Source organism: Neoarius graeffei, chromosome 24 (genome assembly GCF_027579695.1).
Source record: "Neoarius graeffei isolate fNeoGra1 chromosome 24, fNeoGra1.pri, whole genome shotgun sequence".
Classification (NCBI taxonomy): Eukaryota; Metazoa; Chordata; class Actinopteri; order Siluriformes; family Ariidae; genus Neoarius; species Neoarius graeffei.
In genome coordinates, this window is record NC_083592.1 from 32354004 (window position 1) to 32371203 (window position 17200).

The following is a 17200-nucleotide window of genomic DNA, read 5'->3' on the forward strand; positions in this document are numbered from 1 at the left end:
TTACCACTGTGAGACATCCCCTTTTCTCTTTACAACAGTCTGTAAACGTCTGGGGACTGAGGAGACAAGTTGCTCAAGCTTAGGGATAGGAATGTTAACCCATTCTTGTCTAATGTAGGATTCTAGTTGCTCAACTGTCTTTGGTCTTTTTTGTCGTATCTTCCGTTTTATGATGCGCCAAATGTTTTCTATGGGTGAAAGATCTGGACTGCAGGCTGGCTAGTTCAGTACCCAGACCCTTCTTCTACGCAGCCATGATGCTGTAATTGATGCAGTATGCGGTTTGGCATTGTCATGTTGGAAAATGCAAGGTCTTCCCTGAAAGAGACGTCGTCTGGATGGGAGCATATGTTGCTCTAGAACCTGGATATACCTTTCAGCATTGATGGTGTCTTTCCAGATGTGTAAGCTGCCCATGCCACATGCACTAATGCAACCCCATACCATCAGAGATGCAGGCTTCTGAACTGAGCGCTGATAACAACTTGGGTCGTCCTTCTCCTCTTTAGTCCGAATGACACGGCGTCCCTGATTTCCATAAAGAACTTCAAATTTTGATTCGTCTGACCACAGAACAGTTTTCCACTTTGCCACAGTCCATTTTAAATGAGCCTTGGCCCAGAGAAGACGTCTGCGCTTCTGGATCATGTTTAGATACGGCTTCTTCTTTGAACTATAGAGTTTTAGCTGGCAACGGCAGATGGCACGGTGAATTGTGTTCACAGATGATGTTCTCTGGAAATATTCCTGAGCCCATTTTGTGATTTCCAATACAGAAGCATGCCTGTATGTGATGCAGTGCCGTCTAAGGGCCCGAAGATCACGGGCACCCAGTATGGTTTTCCGGCCTTGACCCTTACGCACAGAGATTCTTCCAGATTCTCTGAATCTTTTGATGATATTATGCACTGTAGATGATGATATGTTCAAACTCTCTGCAATTTTACACTGTCGAACTCCTTTCTGATATTGCTCCACTATTTGTCAGGGCAGAATTAGGGGGATTGGTGATCCTCTTCCCATCTTTACTTCTGAGAGCCGCTGCCACTCCAAGATGCTCTTTTTATACCCAGTCATGTTAATGACCTATTGCCAATTGACCTAATGAGTTGCAACTTGGTCCTCCAGCTGTTCCTTTTTTGTACCTTTAACTTTTCCAGCCTCTTATTGCCCCGTCCCAACTTTTTTGAGATGTGTTGCTGTCATGAAATTTCAAATGAGCCAATATTTGGCATGAAATTTCAAAATGTCTCACTTTCGACATTTGATGTGTTGTCTATGTTCTATTGTGAATACAATATCAGTTTTTGAGATTTGTAAATTATTGCATTCCGTTTTTATTTACAATTTGTACTTTGTCCTAACTTTTTGGAATCAGGGTTGTAGTTATCTAATCAGGCAATCTCTTGACAGCAGCACAGTGCATAAAATCATGCAGATACAAATCAAGAACTTCAGTTAATGTTCACTTCAAACATCAGAATGGGGAAAATTGCGATCTCTGTGACTTTCACTGTGACATGGGTGTTGGTTTGAGCCAGATGGACTGGTTTGATTATTTCAGAAACTGCTGATCTCCTGGGGTTTTTACACACAATGGTTTCTAGAGTTTACACAGAATGGTGCGAAAAACAAAAAACATTGAGTGAGCGGCAGTTCTGTGGGTGGAAATGTCTTGTTGAGAAGAGAGGTCAGAGGAAAATGGCCAGATTGGTTTCGAACTGCCAGGAAGGATATAGTAACTCATATAATCACTCTTTATGACCGTGGTGAGCAGAAAAGCATCTCAACATGCAACAGCGGAAGGGTTCCGCTCCTGCCAGCCAAGAACAGGAATCTTAGAATCAAGAACACGTTCCTATTAAAGTGTCCGGTGAGGGTATATTATAATGTATTGTCCAAACATTCTTGCATTAAAGCAAAATATATTGTAAAATACTGAACATCAAATAAATTTTTTCGACTGAGAACTTTCCTACTGGTTTAAATCAGAAAACACTTTTCAGTTTGAAAAGCCTATCATTTAACATTAACTTCATCTACAGCCCTGTGATGACCTGGCGACTTGTCCAGGGTGTACCCCGCCTTTCGCCTGTAGTCAGCTGGGATAGGCTCCAGCTTGCCTGCGACCCTGTAGAACAGGATAAAGCGGCTAGAGATAATGAGATGAACTTCATCTACAGCCGATATACAGAACAATGTATAAAGTCTAAATGCGCTGTGAGCTCTCCTCTACTCATACCTCCTCGGTTAATAAAGAGCCCACTCTCATCTCTCTGCTCATGGATAGCTTTGGTGAGAAGCATGGTGGCCTCGCTATAGAAGCCTTGCGTGAAGCAGTGGACCGCAAAATCGTTGTAAGCAAGCACTAGTTGGATGTGAACATCTTGTTCTAGAGCCTTAGACTCCTCAGGGTTTTCTCTCTCAGGATGTTTTGCTCCATCATCACTGAACTCCACAGCAAGCATCAAATCCTCTATGGCAGCAGTGAAGTCTTTCAGTCTGCGATACAGTATCCCTCTGTGAAGAGACATATTTGGAAGATATACAATAATAATATGTATAGGAAATAAAATGTAACAGGGCAATGCTGTTATTGGAAATTATTATACATACAGGAACGATGGGATAAAAACATGTTCTATTCCTTTCTCGCGGGTTTCATTCATTTGGTTTGATAGCATGCAATATTGTTAGCATATCTATCGCTTATCCTACGTATATTACGTCACTCTATCCAGTGGAGAGTTAGCGTTGAATATGGTTAACGATATTGCATGGCGGTCACGACAACATGAGGTCACACGCCAGAGACGTAAAACTTCCACGCTAGCGAGTGACTGTGCCAATTTGTAAACAAACATGGCCGCCAGGTTTGCTTTGTTAAATGCGGAAGGTTTTGAGAGAATTTTGAAAGAGAGAGATGCGTTGAACCCCCAAAAGGAATGTGTATGTATAATAATAATAATAATAATAATAATAATAATAATAATAATATTGGCTGGGGTTTTCGTAGTACATCAGATATATTCCATTCAGCTAGCATGATACTGAACTAGTCAAAGACTCATTCAATATCATGCTAGCTGAATGGAATATATCTGATATACCACGAAAAAAGCCAGACAATATTATTTAAATAATCAACGTCAGCCCAAAGTCAGTTATTTTCATTGATCACCATGTCCTGAATTTCGTGATAGAAAAAAATGCTTATTATATTGCTAACAAAATGCAAAGCTCTCCATACTGATGACTTTCCTGTGATTTCAAAGTAACAGCTACAAAACTGATACTGGAGACTCCTTCCCTAAAAGTTACAAAAAATCTCCTGCTGAGATCTTCATCATGTACACTACCATTCAAAAGTTTGGGGTCACCCAGACAATTTTGTGTTTTCCATGAAAAGTCACACTTTTATTAACCACCATAAGTTGTAAAATGAATAGAAAATATAGTCAAGACATTTTTCTGGCCATTTTGAGCATTTAATCGACCCCACAAATGTGATGCTCCCGAAACTCAATCTGCTCAAAGGAAGGTCAGTTTTATAGCTTCTCTAAAGAGCTAAACTGTTTTCAGCTGTGCTAACATGATTGTACAAGGGTTTTCTAATCATCCATTAGCCTTCTGAGGCAATGAGCAAACACATTGTACCATTAGAACACTGGAGTGATAGTTGCTGGAAATGGGCCTCTATACACCTATGGAGATATTGCACCGAAAACCAGACATTTAGTAGAATTTAGCTAGAATAGTCATTTACCACATTAGCAATGTCTCATCTCATCTCATTATCTGTAGCTGCTTTATCCTGTTCTACAGGGTCGCAGGCAAGCTGGAGCCTATCCCAGCTGACTACGGGCGAAAGGCGGGGTACACCCTGGACAGGTCGCCAGGTCATCACAGGGCTGACACATAGACACAGACAACCATTCACACTCACATTCACACCTACGGTCAATTTAGAGTCACCAGTTAACCTAACCTGCATGTCTTTGGACTGTGGGGGAAACCGGAGTACCCGGAGGAAACCCATGCGGACACGGGGAGAACATGCAAACTCCGCACAGAAAGGCCCTCGCCGGCCACGGGGCTCGAACCCAGAACCTTCTTGCTGTGAGGCGACAGCGCTAACCACTACACCACCGTGCCGCCCCACATTAGCAATGTACAGAGTGTATTTCTGATTAGTTTAAAGTGATCTTCATTAAAAAGAACAGTGCTTTTCTTTCAAAAATAAGGAAATTTCAAAGTGACCCCAAACTTTTGAACGGTAGTGTAAAACATTATTTGTTTTTAACCCATTTATCCATTTATTAAGCTTACTTTATAGCTGTAACTATGAAACAATAATATTTTAGAATGAATGCATTAATATAAACCTGTGTTTCGAATTGCAGCTGGTCCTACCGTCAGAAAACCTTTCTGACCAATCAGAATCATGAATTCAACAGTGTGGTCGAATAAAACATAATAAAATGCATTAAGCATCCTGACGTAAACTTGTGGATCAATATGCGCATTAAATTTACTTTAAATTTAAAAACATTTATTTTTTAGTGATTCTAGATTATACCAACCTGTTTCATCTTGTTACTTTATTGCTTTAATGGTTTTACTCAGTGACAAAGAGCGTAGTTGTGTACACCATATTCTCCTTCTAAAATAACATAGTCGTAAAATATTTGGCAGACCCAACTAAAACAGTGTGTTAGTATCATCTCACCTAAAAAGGTAATATTGTGCATTTTCAGGGTTCAGTTCGAGAGCTGTGGTAATCTTTCCCAGGGCATCAGACAGCTTTCCTTCCACAGCTTTAGTCACTGCCTGCTGGTGAGAGCACTCTGCTCCCTGTTCCATTATCTCCAGCAAGGCCCGTGCCTCCGGACAGCTCGGATTAAGCCTCAGAGCTGCCTTCAGGTCATAGTAACATAGCATGGTCTGAGGAGGAGCAGTCATCTTCATATGAATTTCATAACACAAAAGCTTTTCCTTTCATTTGAATGTTTGCTTCATTTTTAAACTTTACTTTTCATGTAATGACGTGCGAGATTTGACCTGATTGAGCTGGTGGCGTAGACGCGCTCTTAGTGTGAAGAGGTCAGCAGACGGACTGTCACTCTCGAGCCAGTTAGTGACCAGGCGAAGAGCGTCAGAGTAGCGACTTAGTGCAGTCAGACATGCCAAGCTGTGCAGAGATTGTTTATGATAAAAGTATACACCAAGTACAACATTCAAACCAAATTTCACTTTTCTCCAATTTTAGGCTCAAGATAGAGGATCTAAGTGGAGGCTCAGAGCAACTGAGCAGACTTACAGCTCCCCCTGCTGGTGGGTGAGTTTTAAAGTCAGATGTCTTAAAGTGCATATCGGGTAAACTCAGGAGCAAGATCAATGTAATTCTCCTATTTTATATTAAACTTTGGTCAAATATCTGTAACATTCTGCATTCTCTGCAATTTTTTTTACCTTGCGCAATACCAGAAAAATTCAGTTGAAATCAAGCCATTTGAGGCGAATTGGTCCGCCTCTGAAAAACTTGGCATTTGGATTTCCCGGCAAACATTGATTTTCGTGACATCGCATGCGGGACGCCTCCCTCTGAATCCTACGTCAGCGCTGGTTTGTTTATGAGAAAACGACCTGGTGTTTTTCTGTAAATTTCTTCAACGTTATCGTGTAATTATTAAAATGGTTAACAGATGTATCGTAGGCGGGTGTAGCAACACCAATCTTGATGGGATTAGTACTCATCATTTTCCAAAAGACCGGACAATGAGAGAGAAATGGGAGTGCTTGGTCTACACAGGCTGTGCACTGAAACTGTGCAAAGCTCTCTCAGCCTGCTGGCGCTTCCGCAGGTAACGTCACGATTCTGGCTCCAGACTCATCTCATTATCTCTAGCCACTTTATCCTTCTACAGGGTCGCAGGCAAGCTGGAGCCTATCCCAGCTGACTATGGGCGAAAGGCGGGGTACACCCTGGACAAGTCGCCAGGTCATCACAGGGCTGACACATAGACACAGACAACCATTCACACTCACATTCACACCTACGGTCAATTTAGAGTCACCAGTTAACCTAACCTGCATGTCTTTGGACTGTGGGGGAAACCGGATCACTCGGAGGAAACCCACGCGGATACGGGGAGAACATGCAAACTCCACACAGAAAGGCCCTTGCCGGCTACGGGGCTTGAACCTGGACCTTCTTGCTGTGAGGCGACAGCGCTAACCACTACACCACCATGCCGCCCAGCTCCAGACTCCCTTGGGATTTTTCCAGACGCGTTTTGTTATTTTATTTTATTCTGCTGTAGACAGATGGCCTTGTGCAAAATTACCCTTCTGGATGAGTGTGTAAAGGGACATACTTTCATATAAAAAAAAAAAAAACCTAAATTGGTCCAGAATATGCACTTTAAGAATCTCACTCTAATTCATCCATCCATCCATCCATCCATCCATCCATTATCTGTAGACGCTTATCCTGTTCTACAGAGTCACGGGCAAGCTGGAGCCTATCCCAGCTGACTATGGGCGAGAGGCAGGGTACACCCTGGATGTCAGGTCATTGCAGGGCTGACACAGAGACAAACAACCATTCACACCTACGGTCAATTTAGAGTCACCAGTTAACCTAACCTGCATGTCTTTGGACTGTGGGGGAAACCGGAGCACCCGGAGGAAACCCACGCGGACACGGGGAGAACATGCAAACTCCACACAGAAAGGCCCTCGCCAGGCCGCTGGGCTTGAACCTAGACCTTCTTTCTGTGAGGCGACAGTGCTAACCACTACACCACCGTGCCACCCACTCTAATTCAGTTCTATTTTAAAATAAACACAAGGTTTTACAGCACTCAAAGATTTAACAACAGATGGTCTCAGGGTGTACAAACCTTCTCATGTGATATGGTCTAAAGCCAGGTTTTAGTTCAACTGCTTTGGCAAAAGACTCCAAAGCCTCGAAGAACATTCCCTGGTCACAATAACTCTGGCCCTGTTGGTATAAAGAACACACCCAAACTTAAATCATAACTTGTATTTGTAGGCAATGTTGGGAACTGTTATGTTAAACTATCACGGCTAATCTTGTATCGTCCTCCTCTAGAAGATAAACTTTTTTAAGAGACAGTCATGTAAGAGACAGTTTTAGGATCGGTAGTGATTAATGGTATTTATCACGAGATAATTGTCACACTGTCACTTCCATGAGTCAAGATTATATTCTGTATTACTATATTAGATTATAAATCCATCATAAATACCTGCAGGTAATAAATGAATGCTAGACGATGAAAAGGTGCCTTGTTCTGTGGTTCCAGATAACAAACATGCTTATAGTCCAGAGCTGCAGACTTGAAGTCACACAGCTGAAGATAGGCCTCTGCTCTCGCTCCAAAAAACTGAGTCTTCACAGGAATATTATATTAGAGATAATAATTATTTACACTTCTCCGAATAAACAGTACATGACTGTATTACTAGTTATTACCTGTTCTTGTTGAAGTGTTATGGCTTTTGTGAAACAAGTGACAGCTCTCTCAAACTCGAGCTGATCGACAGCCTCCATGCCTGCCTGATAACTGCAAAACATTATAAAAGTCAAGTCAAGATACTTGTAATGTCTAGAGTTGCTGTAAAATATCTTTGAGAACAAAAGAGCTTACTGAGTGTTTGCTTTATCCTTTATAATACGGTCACCATGCAAACGTCTGTCCTGTTTGAACTCTGAAGTCTGGAAAATTTGGCTGTTGGAGCCAAAGAGTTTCTGGATGGCAGGTTCTTGAGAAGATGGCCATTTTGGCTCTGAATCATTTGAGACATCCATCTTCAATGAATTAACGAATAAACATTTTACACTGCGTTTATACAGTTAAATAAAAAGATCTGCATATCGTTCGGATAAAATAAAATGAAATGTATCGTGGAAGTGGTACAATACTACGTTTTCTAGTTTAAGGGCATTTTAGCTTGCGACAGAATTGGATTCATTCTTTTTTTCCCCTCTCTGATAACCAGCATTTGCTGATATCAGTCTGATACTGAATATCATATCAGTTCCATCTCTAATTTATAGCAACAAAAAAATTAGCATCTTAGCTTTCACAAATGACCTTTCCTTATCACAAGCAACACAATTGTCAAATAGTGCATGTTAATATAATTGGAAAAAAAAATCTTGTCTTATCTGTTGGGTACAGGATGTCAGACACTGTATTCTTTAAGTCATGTCTGGAGATCATGAGGATTGTGACAAAACTTCTTTTTGAATGATTTTCCTATTTATTTTTGTTGTTGTTGTTTTGTTTTATTGCATGATACATACACAGACATTTTATTTTTTATCTTCTGGGAAATCTTTTTCAGATGAATCATAAAATAGATATTCTCGTTTCACCCAAAACTCAAAAGGGAGGCAAAGACAGACAGACAGACAGACAGACAGACAGACAGACAGACAGACAGACAGACAGATAGATAGATAGATAGATAGATAGATAGATAGATAGATAGATAGATAGATAGATAGATAGATAGATAGATAGATAGATAGATAGATAGATAGATAGAAGGGTACTTCAAAAGGTTATTGGCCTCACCCGGAAACAAGGGGCATAACTCTGATTCACACTATTGGTCCCACTCCAAAAAGTGTCATGTCTAAGCTCCTAGAGGATTAATATCTAATATATTAGATCATGTTAGACATTTATCACCAAAAGCACAACATGTCCTAATAGTGTTCATATAGGACTACCTTGAGTAGCATAATGTATTTTTCTGATCTATTTCCAGGTGACCATAGTCACCCAAAGCCTCCCATTTGGCCGTATGTTGTGTTGCATGCAGAAATATGACCAGACAGGAATTGTTCATAGTTATTGCCTGTTTGATATAGCCTCAAAATTTCTTGTTGGTTGGACTACTAAAAGGTGACAGTTTAAACATGTAGTAAGATTCAAGCTGAATGTTGAAGATCAGTCTCACCAGATGCAATGCAAACCTGTGGTTCCGTATGTGACATTTTCCATAAACAACTTTAAGTTATTGCTTGTAGGCTGCTGTTTCCCAACAGGTAACAACTGGAGTAATTCAAAATGCTCTCTAAGAAGACGGAGTCTAACATATATACGGTACAGTGGTGCTTGAAAGTTTGTGAACCCATTAGAATTTTCTATATTTCTGCATAAATATTACCTAAAACATCATCAGAGTTTCACACAAGTCCTAAAAGTAGATAAAGAGAACCCAGTTACACAAATGAGACAAAAATATCATTCTTGGTCATTTATTTATTGAGGAAAATGAGCCGATATTACATATCTCTGAGTGGCAAAAGTACTGTATGTGAACCTTTGCTTTCAGTATCTGGTGTGACCCCCTTGTGCAGCAATAACTGCAACTAAACGTCTGCGGCAACTGTTGATCAGTCCTGCACACCGGCTTGGAGGAATTTTAGCCCATTCCTCCATATAGAACAGCTTCAACTCTGGGATGTTGGTGGGTTTCCTCACATGAACTGCTCGCTTCAGGTCCTTCCACAACATTTCCATTGGATTAAGGTCAGGATTTTGACTTGGCCATTCCAAAACATTAACTTTATTCTTCTTTAACCATTCTTTGGTAGAACAACTTGTGTGCTGAGGGTCGTTGTCTTGCTGCATGACCCACCGTCTCTTGAGATTCAGTTTATGGACAGATGTCCTGACATTTTCCTTTAGAATTTGCTGGTATAATTCAGAATTCATTGTTCCATCAATGATGGCAAGCCGTCCTGGCCCAGATACAGCAAAACAGGCCCAAACCATGATACTACCACCACCATGTTTCACAGATGGGATAAGGTTCTTATGCTGGAATGCAGTGTTTTCCTTTCTCCAAACATAACGCTTCTCATTTAAACCAAAAAGTTCTATTTTAGTCTCATCTGTCCACAAAACATTTTTCCAATAGTCTTCTGGCTTGTCCATATGATCTTTTGCAAACTGCAGATGAGCAGCAATGTTCTTTTTGGAGAGCAGTGGCTTTCTCCTTGCAACCTTGCCATGCACACCATTGTTGTTCAGTGTTCTCCTGATGGTGGACTCATGAACATTAACATTAGCCAATGTGAGAGAGGCCTTCAGTTGCTTAGAAGTTACCCTGCACTGTAAAAAATGTCCGTATAATTAACAGTGAATTTATGTAAAATTATGACATAAAAAACTGTAAATACAAAAACAATGAAGCAGTGTGTAATTTACATCAATATACTGTAAAACTCCTAACCAAATACCACTGTTAATTTAACAGTAAGAATATGTTGAATTGATCATATTTTTTTGGAGAATTTACAAATTGTTGTAGTTTAAACACAGACAAACTGTAATACTAAAACAGAATGTGATAGTTAAAATTACATCATTACCCTGTTAAAAAAATAAAAAAATGTCAGTAGAGGCTCTCCGGCACATTTCGTAAAACTCTAAATCAAATAAAATATCTGTCTAGTAGATCATTGCTTGTAACCATCATTTTACATTGAATCCCGGTGAAATGTTCATGCAATCTTTGTTTATTGTACAATGAATATCCGTAAAATTAACAGTTATGCATTGATTATTGTACATTGAATACCTGTAAAATCTACAGGTTTTCAATGTACAATAATCAATACATTCAGTTATCATTAATTGTACATGGAATCCCAGTGAAATGTACAAGTTATTCTGTAATGTTGTTTACATTTCACTGTATTTTTAACAGAATTATTCTGGCAACCACAGCTGCCAGTATTTTTCCGTAAAAACAACGGATTTTTTTTTACAGTGTGGGGTCCTTTGTGACCTCGCCGACTATTACACACCTTGCTCTTGGAGTGATCTTTGTTGGTCAACCACTCCTGGGGAGGGTAACAATAGTCTTGAATTTCCTCCATTTGTACACAATCTGTCTGACTGTGGATTGGTGGAGTCCAAACTCTTTAGAGATGGTTTTGTAACCTTTTCCAGCCTGATGAGCATCAGCAACGCTTTTTCTGAGGTCCTCAGAAATCTCCTTTGTTCGTGCCACGATACACTTCCACAAACATGTGTTGTGAAGATCAGACTTTGATAGATCCCTGTTCTTTAAATAAAACAGGGTGCCCACTCACACCTGATTGCCATCCCATTGATTGAAAACACCTGACTCTAATTTCACCTTCAAATTAACTGCTAATCCTAGAGGTTCACATACTTTTGCCACTCACAGATACGTAATATTGGATCATTTTCCGCAATAAATAAATGGCCAAGTATAATATTTTTGTCTCATTTGTTTAACTGGGTTCTCTTTATCTACTTTTAGGACTTGTGTGAAACTCTGATGATGTTTTAGGTCATATTTATGCAGAAATATAGAAAATTCTAAAGGGTTCACAAACTTTCAAGCACCACTGTAGGTGTAATACACAGACTTCTGAAGCACTGAGGATTTTAAGATACACCATTTGGCCAAAGTTCATTCGACTATTTCGGTAAACATTGATGTCACATGTGGAATTTCAATTGCCTCTGTAAGCAGTGTTCCGATTCTGCTGACATTTTCAAATTTTGCCACAAAGAAAGTGTGTTTACCTCGCTTGGATCATTGACAAACTGAGGTAAAGTGAATTTTAGAAACAATGAGTTTCTACCTTCTTATTTGAAGCAGAAGAGCCTTCTTGCTGCTTCATTCAGATGCCTGGATAATGTGCACTCGGTCCCATTAAGCTCTGACTCCCTGTGATTTGTTAACTTCAGGGTATTAGGAAATCAAAAAGTATAGTACTGGGTACATACAAGTATGTATCAATTTTACCTCTGGTGCAACATAATTGGGCCCAAAAGCATGACCAGGGCCTTATATCACAGTCCACAAAAACTCAAATGAAAGAAGCAATTAAAGAAAAAAGATGAGGAAAGCTTCGAGCTGGTGTGCTGTTGCTCCAGGACAATGCGCCCGTCCACACACCACAGGTGGCAGGGGCAGAAGCAGACAAATGTGACTTTGAACTTTTGCCCCATGCACCTTACTCACCTGACCTGGCACCGTCTGACTTCTATCTGTTTCCCAAACTGAAATCCCACTTGCGTGGTCACCATTTTCAGAATGATGATGAAGTCATCCAGGAGCATCTGGAGGCTCAAGATATGACCTTCTTCCACAAAGGGATGGCAAAGCATGAACATCAGTGGACCAAGTGCATTGAAGTTAAAGGGGACTATGTTGAAAAATAATGCAAGAACAATCTTTCTCCTGTGACATTTTCTGGGTGAGGTCGAGAACTTTTTGAAGTACCCTCATCAATAGATAGATAGATAGATAGATAGATAGATAGATAGATAGATAGATAGATAGATAGATACACAACCATATATGATTTGATATAACCTTAGAGTATTTGTAATTTTACTGTAGAAATCAAACCAAAAGTTCCTGTTTTTATTAATCTCTTTTCCTCCACTTGAGCTGATAAGGTTAAAGTGCATATCCTGGACCAAATTCGGGTTTTTTTTAATATGAAAGTACGGTATGTCCCTTTACACACTCATCCAGAAGGGTAATTTTGCACAAGGCCATCTGTCTACAGCAGAAAAAAATAAAATAACAAAACACATCTGGAAAAATCCCAAGGGAGTCTGGAGCCAGAATCTTGACATCACCTGCGGAAGTGCCAGCAGGCTGCACGAGCTTTGCACGGTTTCAGTGCACAGCCTGTGTAGACCAAGTTTAACAGCTAGCGATTTTGCACTGAAATATGGAATTGTCACCTGAACGCTATGTTACTTCACCTTTGGATGAAGAATATAATGTTGCTACACCCTCCTACAATACATCTGTTAACCATTTTAATAATTATGTGATAACGTTGAAGAAATTTGCAGAAAACCACCAGGTCGTTTTCTCATAAACAAACCAGCGCTGACGTAGGATTCAGAGGGAGGCGTCCCGCACGCGACGTCATGAAAATCAATCTCTCATCTCATCTCATTATCTCTAGCTGCTTTATCCTGTTCTACAGGGTCGCAGGCAAGCTGGAGCCTATCCCAGCTGACTACGGGCGAAAGGCGGGGCACACCCTGGACAAGTCGCCACGTCATCACAGGGCTGACACAGACACAGACAACCATTCACACTCACATTCACACCTACGCTCAATTTAGAGTCACCAGTTAACCTAACCTGCATATCTTTGGACTGTGGGGGAAACCGGAGCACCCGGAGGAAACCCACGCGGACACGGGGAGAACATGCAAACTCCGCACAGAAAGGCCCTCGCTAGCCACGGGGCTCGAACCCAGACCTTCTTGCTGTGAGGCGACAGCGCTAACCACTACACCACCGTGTCACCCTGAAAATCAATGTTTGCCGGGAAATCCAAAATGCCCAGTTTTTTCAGAGGCGGACCAATTTGCCTCAAATGCCTTGATTTCAACTGAATTTTTCCGGTATTGCGCAAGGTAAAAAAATTGCACAAAATCCAAAATATGACAGATATTTGACCAAAGTTTAATATAAAATAGGAGAATTACATTGATCTTGCTCCTGAATTTACCCGTGATATGCACTTTAAGGGCCTTACCCAGGGGCCCAACAGCTTGGCAGTGCTGGGGCTTGAACCCTGAACCCTCTGCTCAGTAACTCAGAGTCTACTATCACCTATAACTCATCCTAAACTCTTAACCCATATAATAAATGTTGTTATACACTTGTAATAAGTGTACATATTAGCGTATATAGTTATAATACATGAACAGTATAGAATTAGTCTAGTTTATACAAACCTCAGGCAGGTTTTTCGACAGATTTCCTGAGCATTCGTCTTATATTTACATTATATTATTATCTAATGCAGAAAAATCTCCACAAACAAAAGTTTTAAACGGACAGATTTCCTTTTTCACACCAAATTAAAACCCTTTCACACTTCCACACCCTTACAGAAACACAGTCGCTATGGCAACTAGGGATGTTCAGTCACGCGAACAATTGAATCCTTTCCAATGAATCATTGAAGTGTGTCGGTTCTGAATCATTAGCCGAGAAGATTCGTCCGGTCAACTTTCTAAAGAGTTCAAATTTCGTTCTTAAAACGTTCTCAACACTTATAAATAAATAAAGAAGCTCAATTCCAAAATCTATCTTTAAAAAAAAATGATTAAAGAGACCCGTTCTCTAAAAGCGTAAACAAATAGTGACTCCAAATCCTAAAAATGAATCTTTTTGCACATTGGAAACGCTAGCTGAAATGTAATAAGAAAAAAAAATCTGGCGCATTGATAAAACAAAACTTAATTTAGGTTTGATTAAAAATAAACTAATGAGTTTTAAAGACTGGTTTTGAAATGTTAATCGATGTTAGTTTAAATTAATTAATTTTCCTTGATTTGCTGAGCTTTTATTTTGAAAGCAAAAGGCGGAAGTCGATTTGTTGTCGGTATGGCTGTCACGTGATATATGAGTTGCGTTCTGTCACTCACGGGGTTTGTGGATATGTTCAGTCAAAGGAGTTTAGGACGCTTGAGGGTTTATGCAGTAATGTTTAGGAGCAGTTTACAATAATAATAATAATAATAAACTTTTCAAATCTGCAATGAATCATGAAGAGGAGTCGAGGCCACTGTTGGCACAGGAGCCCCAAACAGATAACTATCTCAAGTAAGGATTTACATTTTTGGAAAAAACATCAACAGTTAATTCACTCCATACTTTCAGCTGATTTGGTTTGTTTTTAGATGTTGTTTATGCATCTACCATGAATCCAAACATGGCCATTATTATTATTATTATTATTATTATTATTATTATTATTATTATTATTATTAACTTAGTTCCCATTGGAATTGGAATTTAAGATTATTGAGGTGTTTTTTTTCTTCACTCAATCACTCTTCTGTTATTCAGTTTTCTGTTGTTGTTAGTGTTTATGTTACTCAGGTTCAGTTCATCTAGGAGTTCATTGTTTGCTTCTGAAGTAGAACCTGATTACAAACCATATAAAATATTGATCACTTCCATTTCTAGAAGAAATGTCATCCTGTTAAAATACAACCGTCATATGTGATGAAGGACAGGTTTACGTTAACATTCATCTAAATTATTAACCATAACTTATAAACAAGCTTACTCTGGAAGACGTTGGTAGCTGGACGGACATAATAATTATACTTCATGTTACTTCATGTCATGATACTGTATATTATCAATGTGTTCATTCTCTGAAGCTCTTCTGTTTTGTTTTGTCAGCAAAGTAAAAAATGGGAAGTTGTACATGGCCACGTTCGCAGCTGTTCTTGGCCCCCTCAGCTTTGGCTTCGTGCTCGGCTACAGCTCTCCTGCCATACCAGATCTGCAGCAGATCTCTGACCCCAGGCTAAGACTCACTGTTGAAGAAGCCTCCTGGTTTGGGGTAAAAACCAAATGCCAAAACTATGAGACTAAGGCGCAATTTGAAAGTTGAATAACTTATTTTCAAGCGTTGACAAAGCCTGTTCTTATTTCCTGCTTTATATATTGAACACTAACATACAATGATTTATATACACCGATCAGCCATAAAATTAAAAACGCTGACAGGTAAAGTGAATTACATTGATTATGTAATATATGTGATTTATTGTTACAATAGCACCTGTGAAGGGGTGGGATATATTAGGCAGCAAGAGAACAGTCAGTTCTTGAAGTTGATGTGTTGGAAGCAAGAAAAATGGGCAAGCGTAAGGATCTGAGGGACTTTGACAAGGGCCAAACTGTGATGGCTAGATGACTGGATCTGGGCATCTCCAAAATGGCACATCTTGTGGAGTGTTCCCGGTATGCAGTGGTTAGTACCTACCACAAGTGGTCCAAGGAAGGACAACCAGTGAACCGACGACAGGGTCATGGGTGTCGAAGGCTCATTGATTCACACGGGGCATGAAGGCTAGCCCATATGGTCCAATCCCACAGAAGAGCTACTGTAGCACAAACTGCTGAAAAAGGTAATGTTGACATGTTTCTGTTTTAGCCAGCATTAACTTTTTCAGCAATTTGTGCTACAGTAGCTACTATGATCTGGAAATTCTAGACAATAGATTATGTTTCAACTCCTCTTCTAAGTTGAATAGGTATTTGTCACATGTATGAAGGAAAATTATACTAAGAAAAAATGATGGGTGCAAGAATTGCATTACATTTTCTTTTGTATCTGAGCATTTCAAGGCTCAGCATGTCAAAGAATTTCTATATCATATATCAAGCTTTAATGCAGGGCTCGACATTAACGGTAGTCCGACTGTCCAGGACAACTAAATGTTTGTTCCGGACAAGTCAAATCCATATCTGCTTGTCCGATGGAACAAGTTGAATTATTCCCAGCTCTCCCAGAAGTTCCGGGAGTCTCCTGCATATTGATAGCGGCTCCCTTAGAGAGAGCATGAGCGCATGCTGATTGCTCTGTCTTGTTCAGTAGACCAGTCAGTTTTCTGTGTGAGTGGGCTTTACATCTTCTCTCCCAGACTGATAGTCCATCAGTTCAGTGTACCCAGGGGCGTCATGGCAGAGTGCCCCAAAAAAACAAAATACAAAACCCACTTCGCCTCAGACTATATGAAAATGTCCCCTTGCCTAATAGGGGTAAAATAATGATGATGTTGCACACTGTACTGTTTGTAACAGTGACTTTAGCATTGCTCATGGCGGGGTAAATGATTGTGAATTTAACAGTGTTATTTGTTCCTGTGCATATTATTTATACTCACTGGCTTGCTGCTAAGGCTACATGATAAGGGCAAAATCCTTGAAGACTTGCTTAAAGTTGCAGTAGAATATAAAAAACGAGTTATATAATAGTAATAAGCAGTTTACATAAATAGTATAAGTAGTTGACATATTTTGTCACGTTTTCTACATATAGGACAATCTAATTTGGTTTACAGACGAGAGCAAATTACTCAACAAAGTATTACAGATAATCACCCCAGACAATATAGAGCAGCTGCTACAATTATCGACACCTTAATGATCTTTTGGCCGTAGAAAAGACTTTCGATACATCAATTGTGCATGAATAATTACTCAAACTTCCGCTGGAAAAAAATGAGTTGATTCCCGATTACTTAGCGTATCAGATCACGTGACACCGTTCCACAATTATCGACACCCAGATGATTATTTATAAAAAAAAATAATCGGTATGTGGTATTAAGTT

General features: G+C 39.8%; 2 protein-coding genes across 6 annotated transcripts in view; one reads left to right on the forward strand and one right to left on the reverse strand.

Moving 5' to 3' along the window:
* LOC132872834 (tetratricopeptide repeat protein 16) overlaps positions 1 to 13908 on the reverse strand; it is a 29212-nt gene extending 15304 nt beyond the window's left edge. Inside the window, exons 1-8 of the mRNA XM_060907929.1 lie at positions 13797 to 13908; positions 7677 to 7837; positions 7502 to 7592; positions 7275 to 7418; positions 6906 to 7006; positions 5062 to 5191; positions 4730 to 4944; positions 2243 to 2520 (exon numbers count right to left, since the gene is read on the reverse strand). Of these exons, the coding sequence (XP_060763912.1) occupies positions 2243 to 2520; positions 4730 to 4944; positions 5062 to 5191; positions 6906 to 7006; positions 7275 to 7418; positions 7502 to 7592; positions 7677 to 7837 (1120 nt within the window). The 5' untranslated portion in view covers positions 13797 to 13908. The remainder of the gene's footprint in view (positions 1 to 2242; positions 2521 to 4729; positions 4945 to 5061; positions 5192 to 6905; positions 7007 to 7274; positions 7419 to 7501; positions 7593 to 7676; positions 7838 to 13796) is intronic.
* Positions 13909 to 14479: 571 nt separating this feature from the next.
* Positions 14480 to 17200, forward strand: part of slc2a8 (solute carrier family 2 member 8) — a 44458-nt gene continuing 41737 nt past the window's right edge. For all 5 annotated transcript variants that reach the window (XR_009651421.1, XR_009651422.1, XM_060907062.1 and 2 more), the window contains exons 1-2: positions 14480 to 14670; positions 15259 to 15421. Coding sequence is in view for 3 of the 5 variants with exons in the window: in XM_060907062.1 (XP_060763045.1) it covers positions 14606 to 14670; positions 15259 to 15421 (228 nt within the window). In the remaining 2 variants the exon portion in view is untranslated. The remainder of the gene's footprint in view (positions 14671 to 15258; positions 15422 to 17200) is intronic.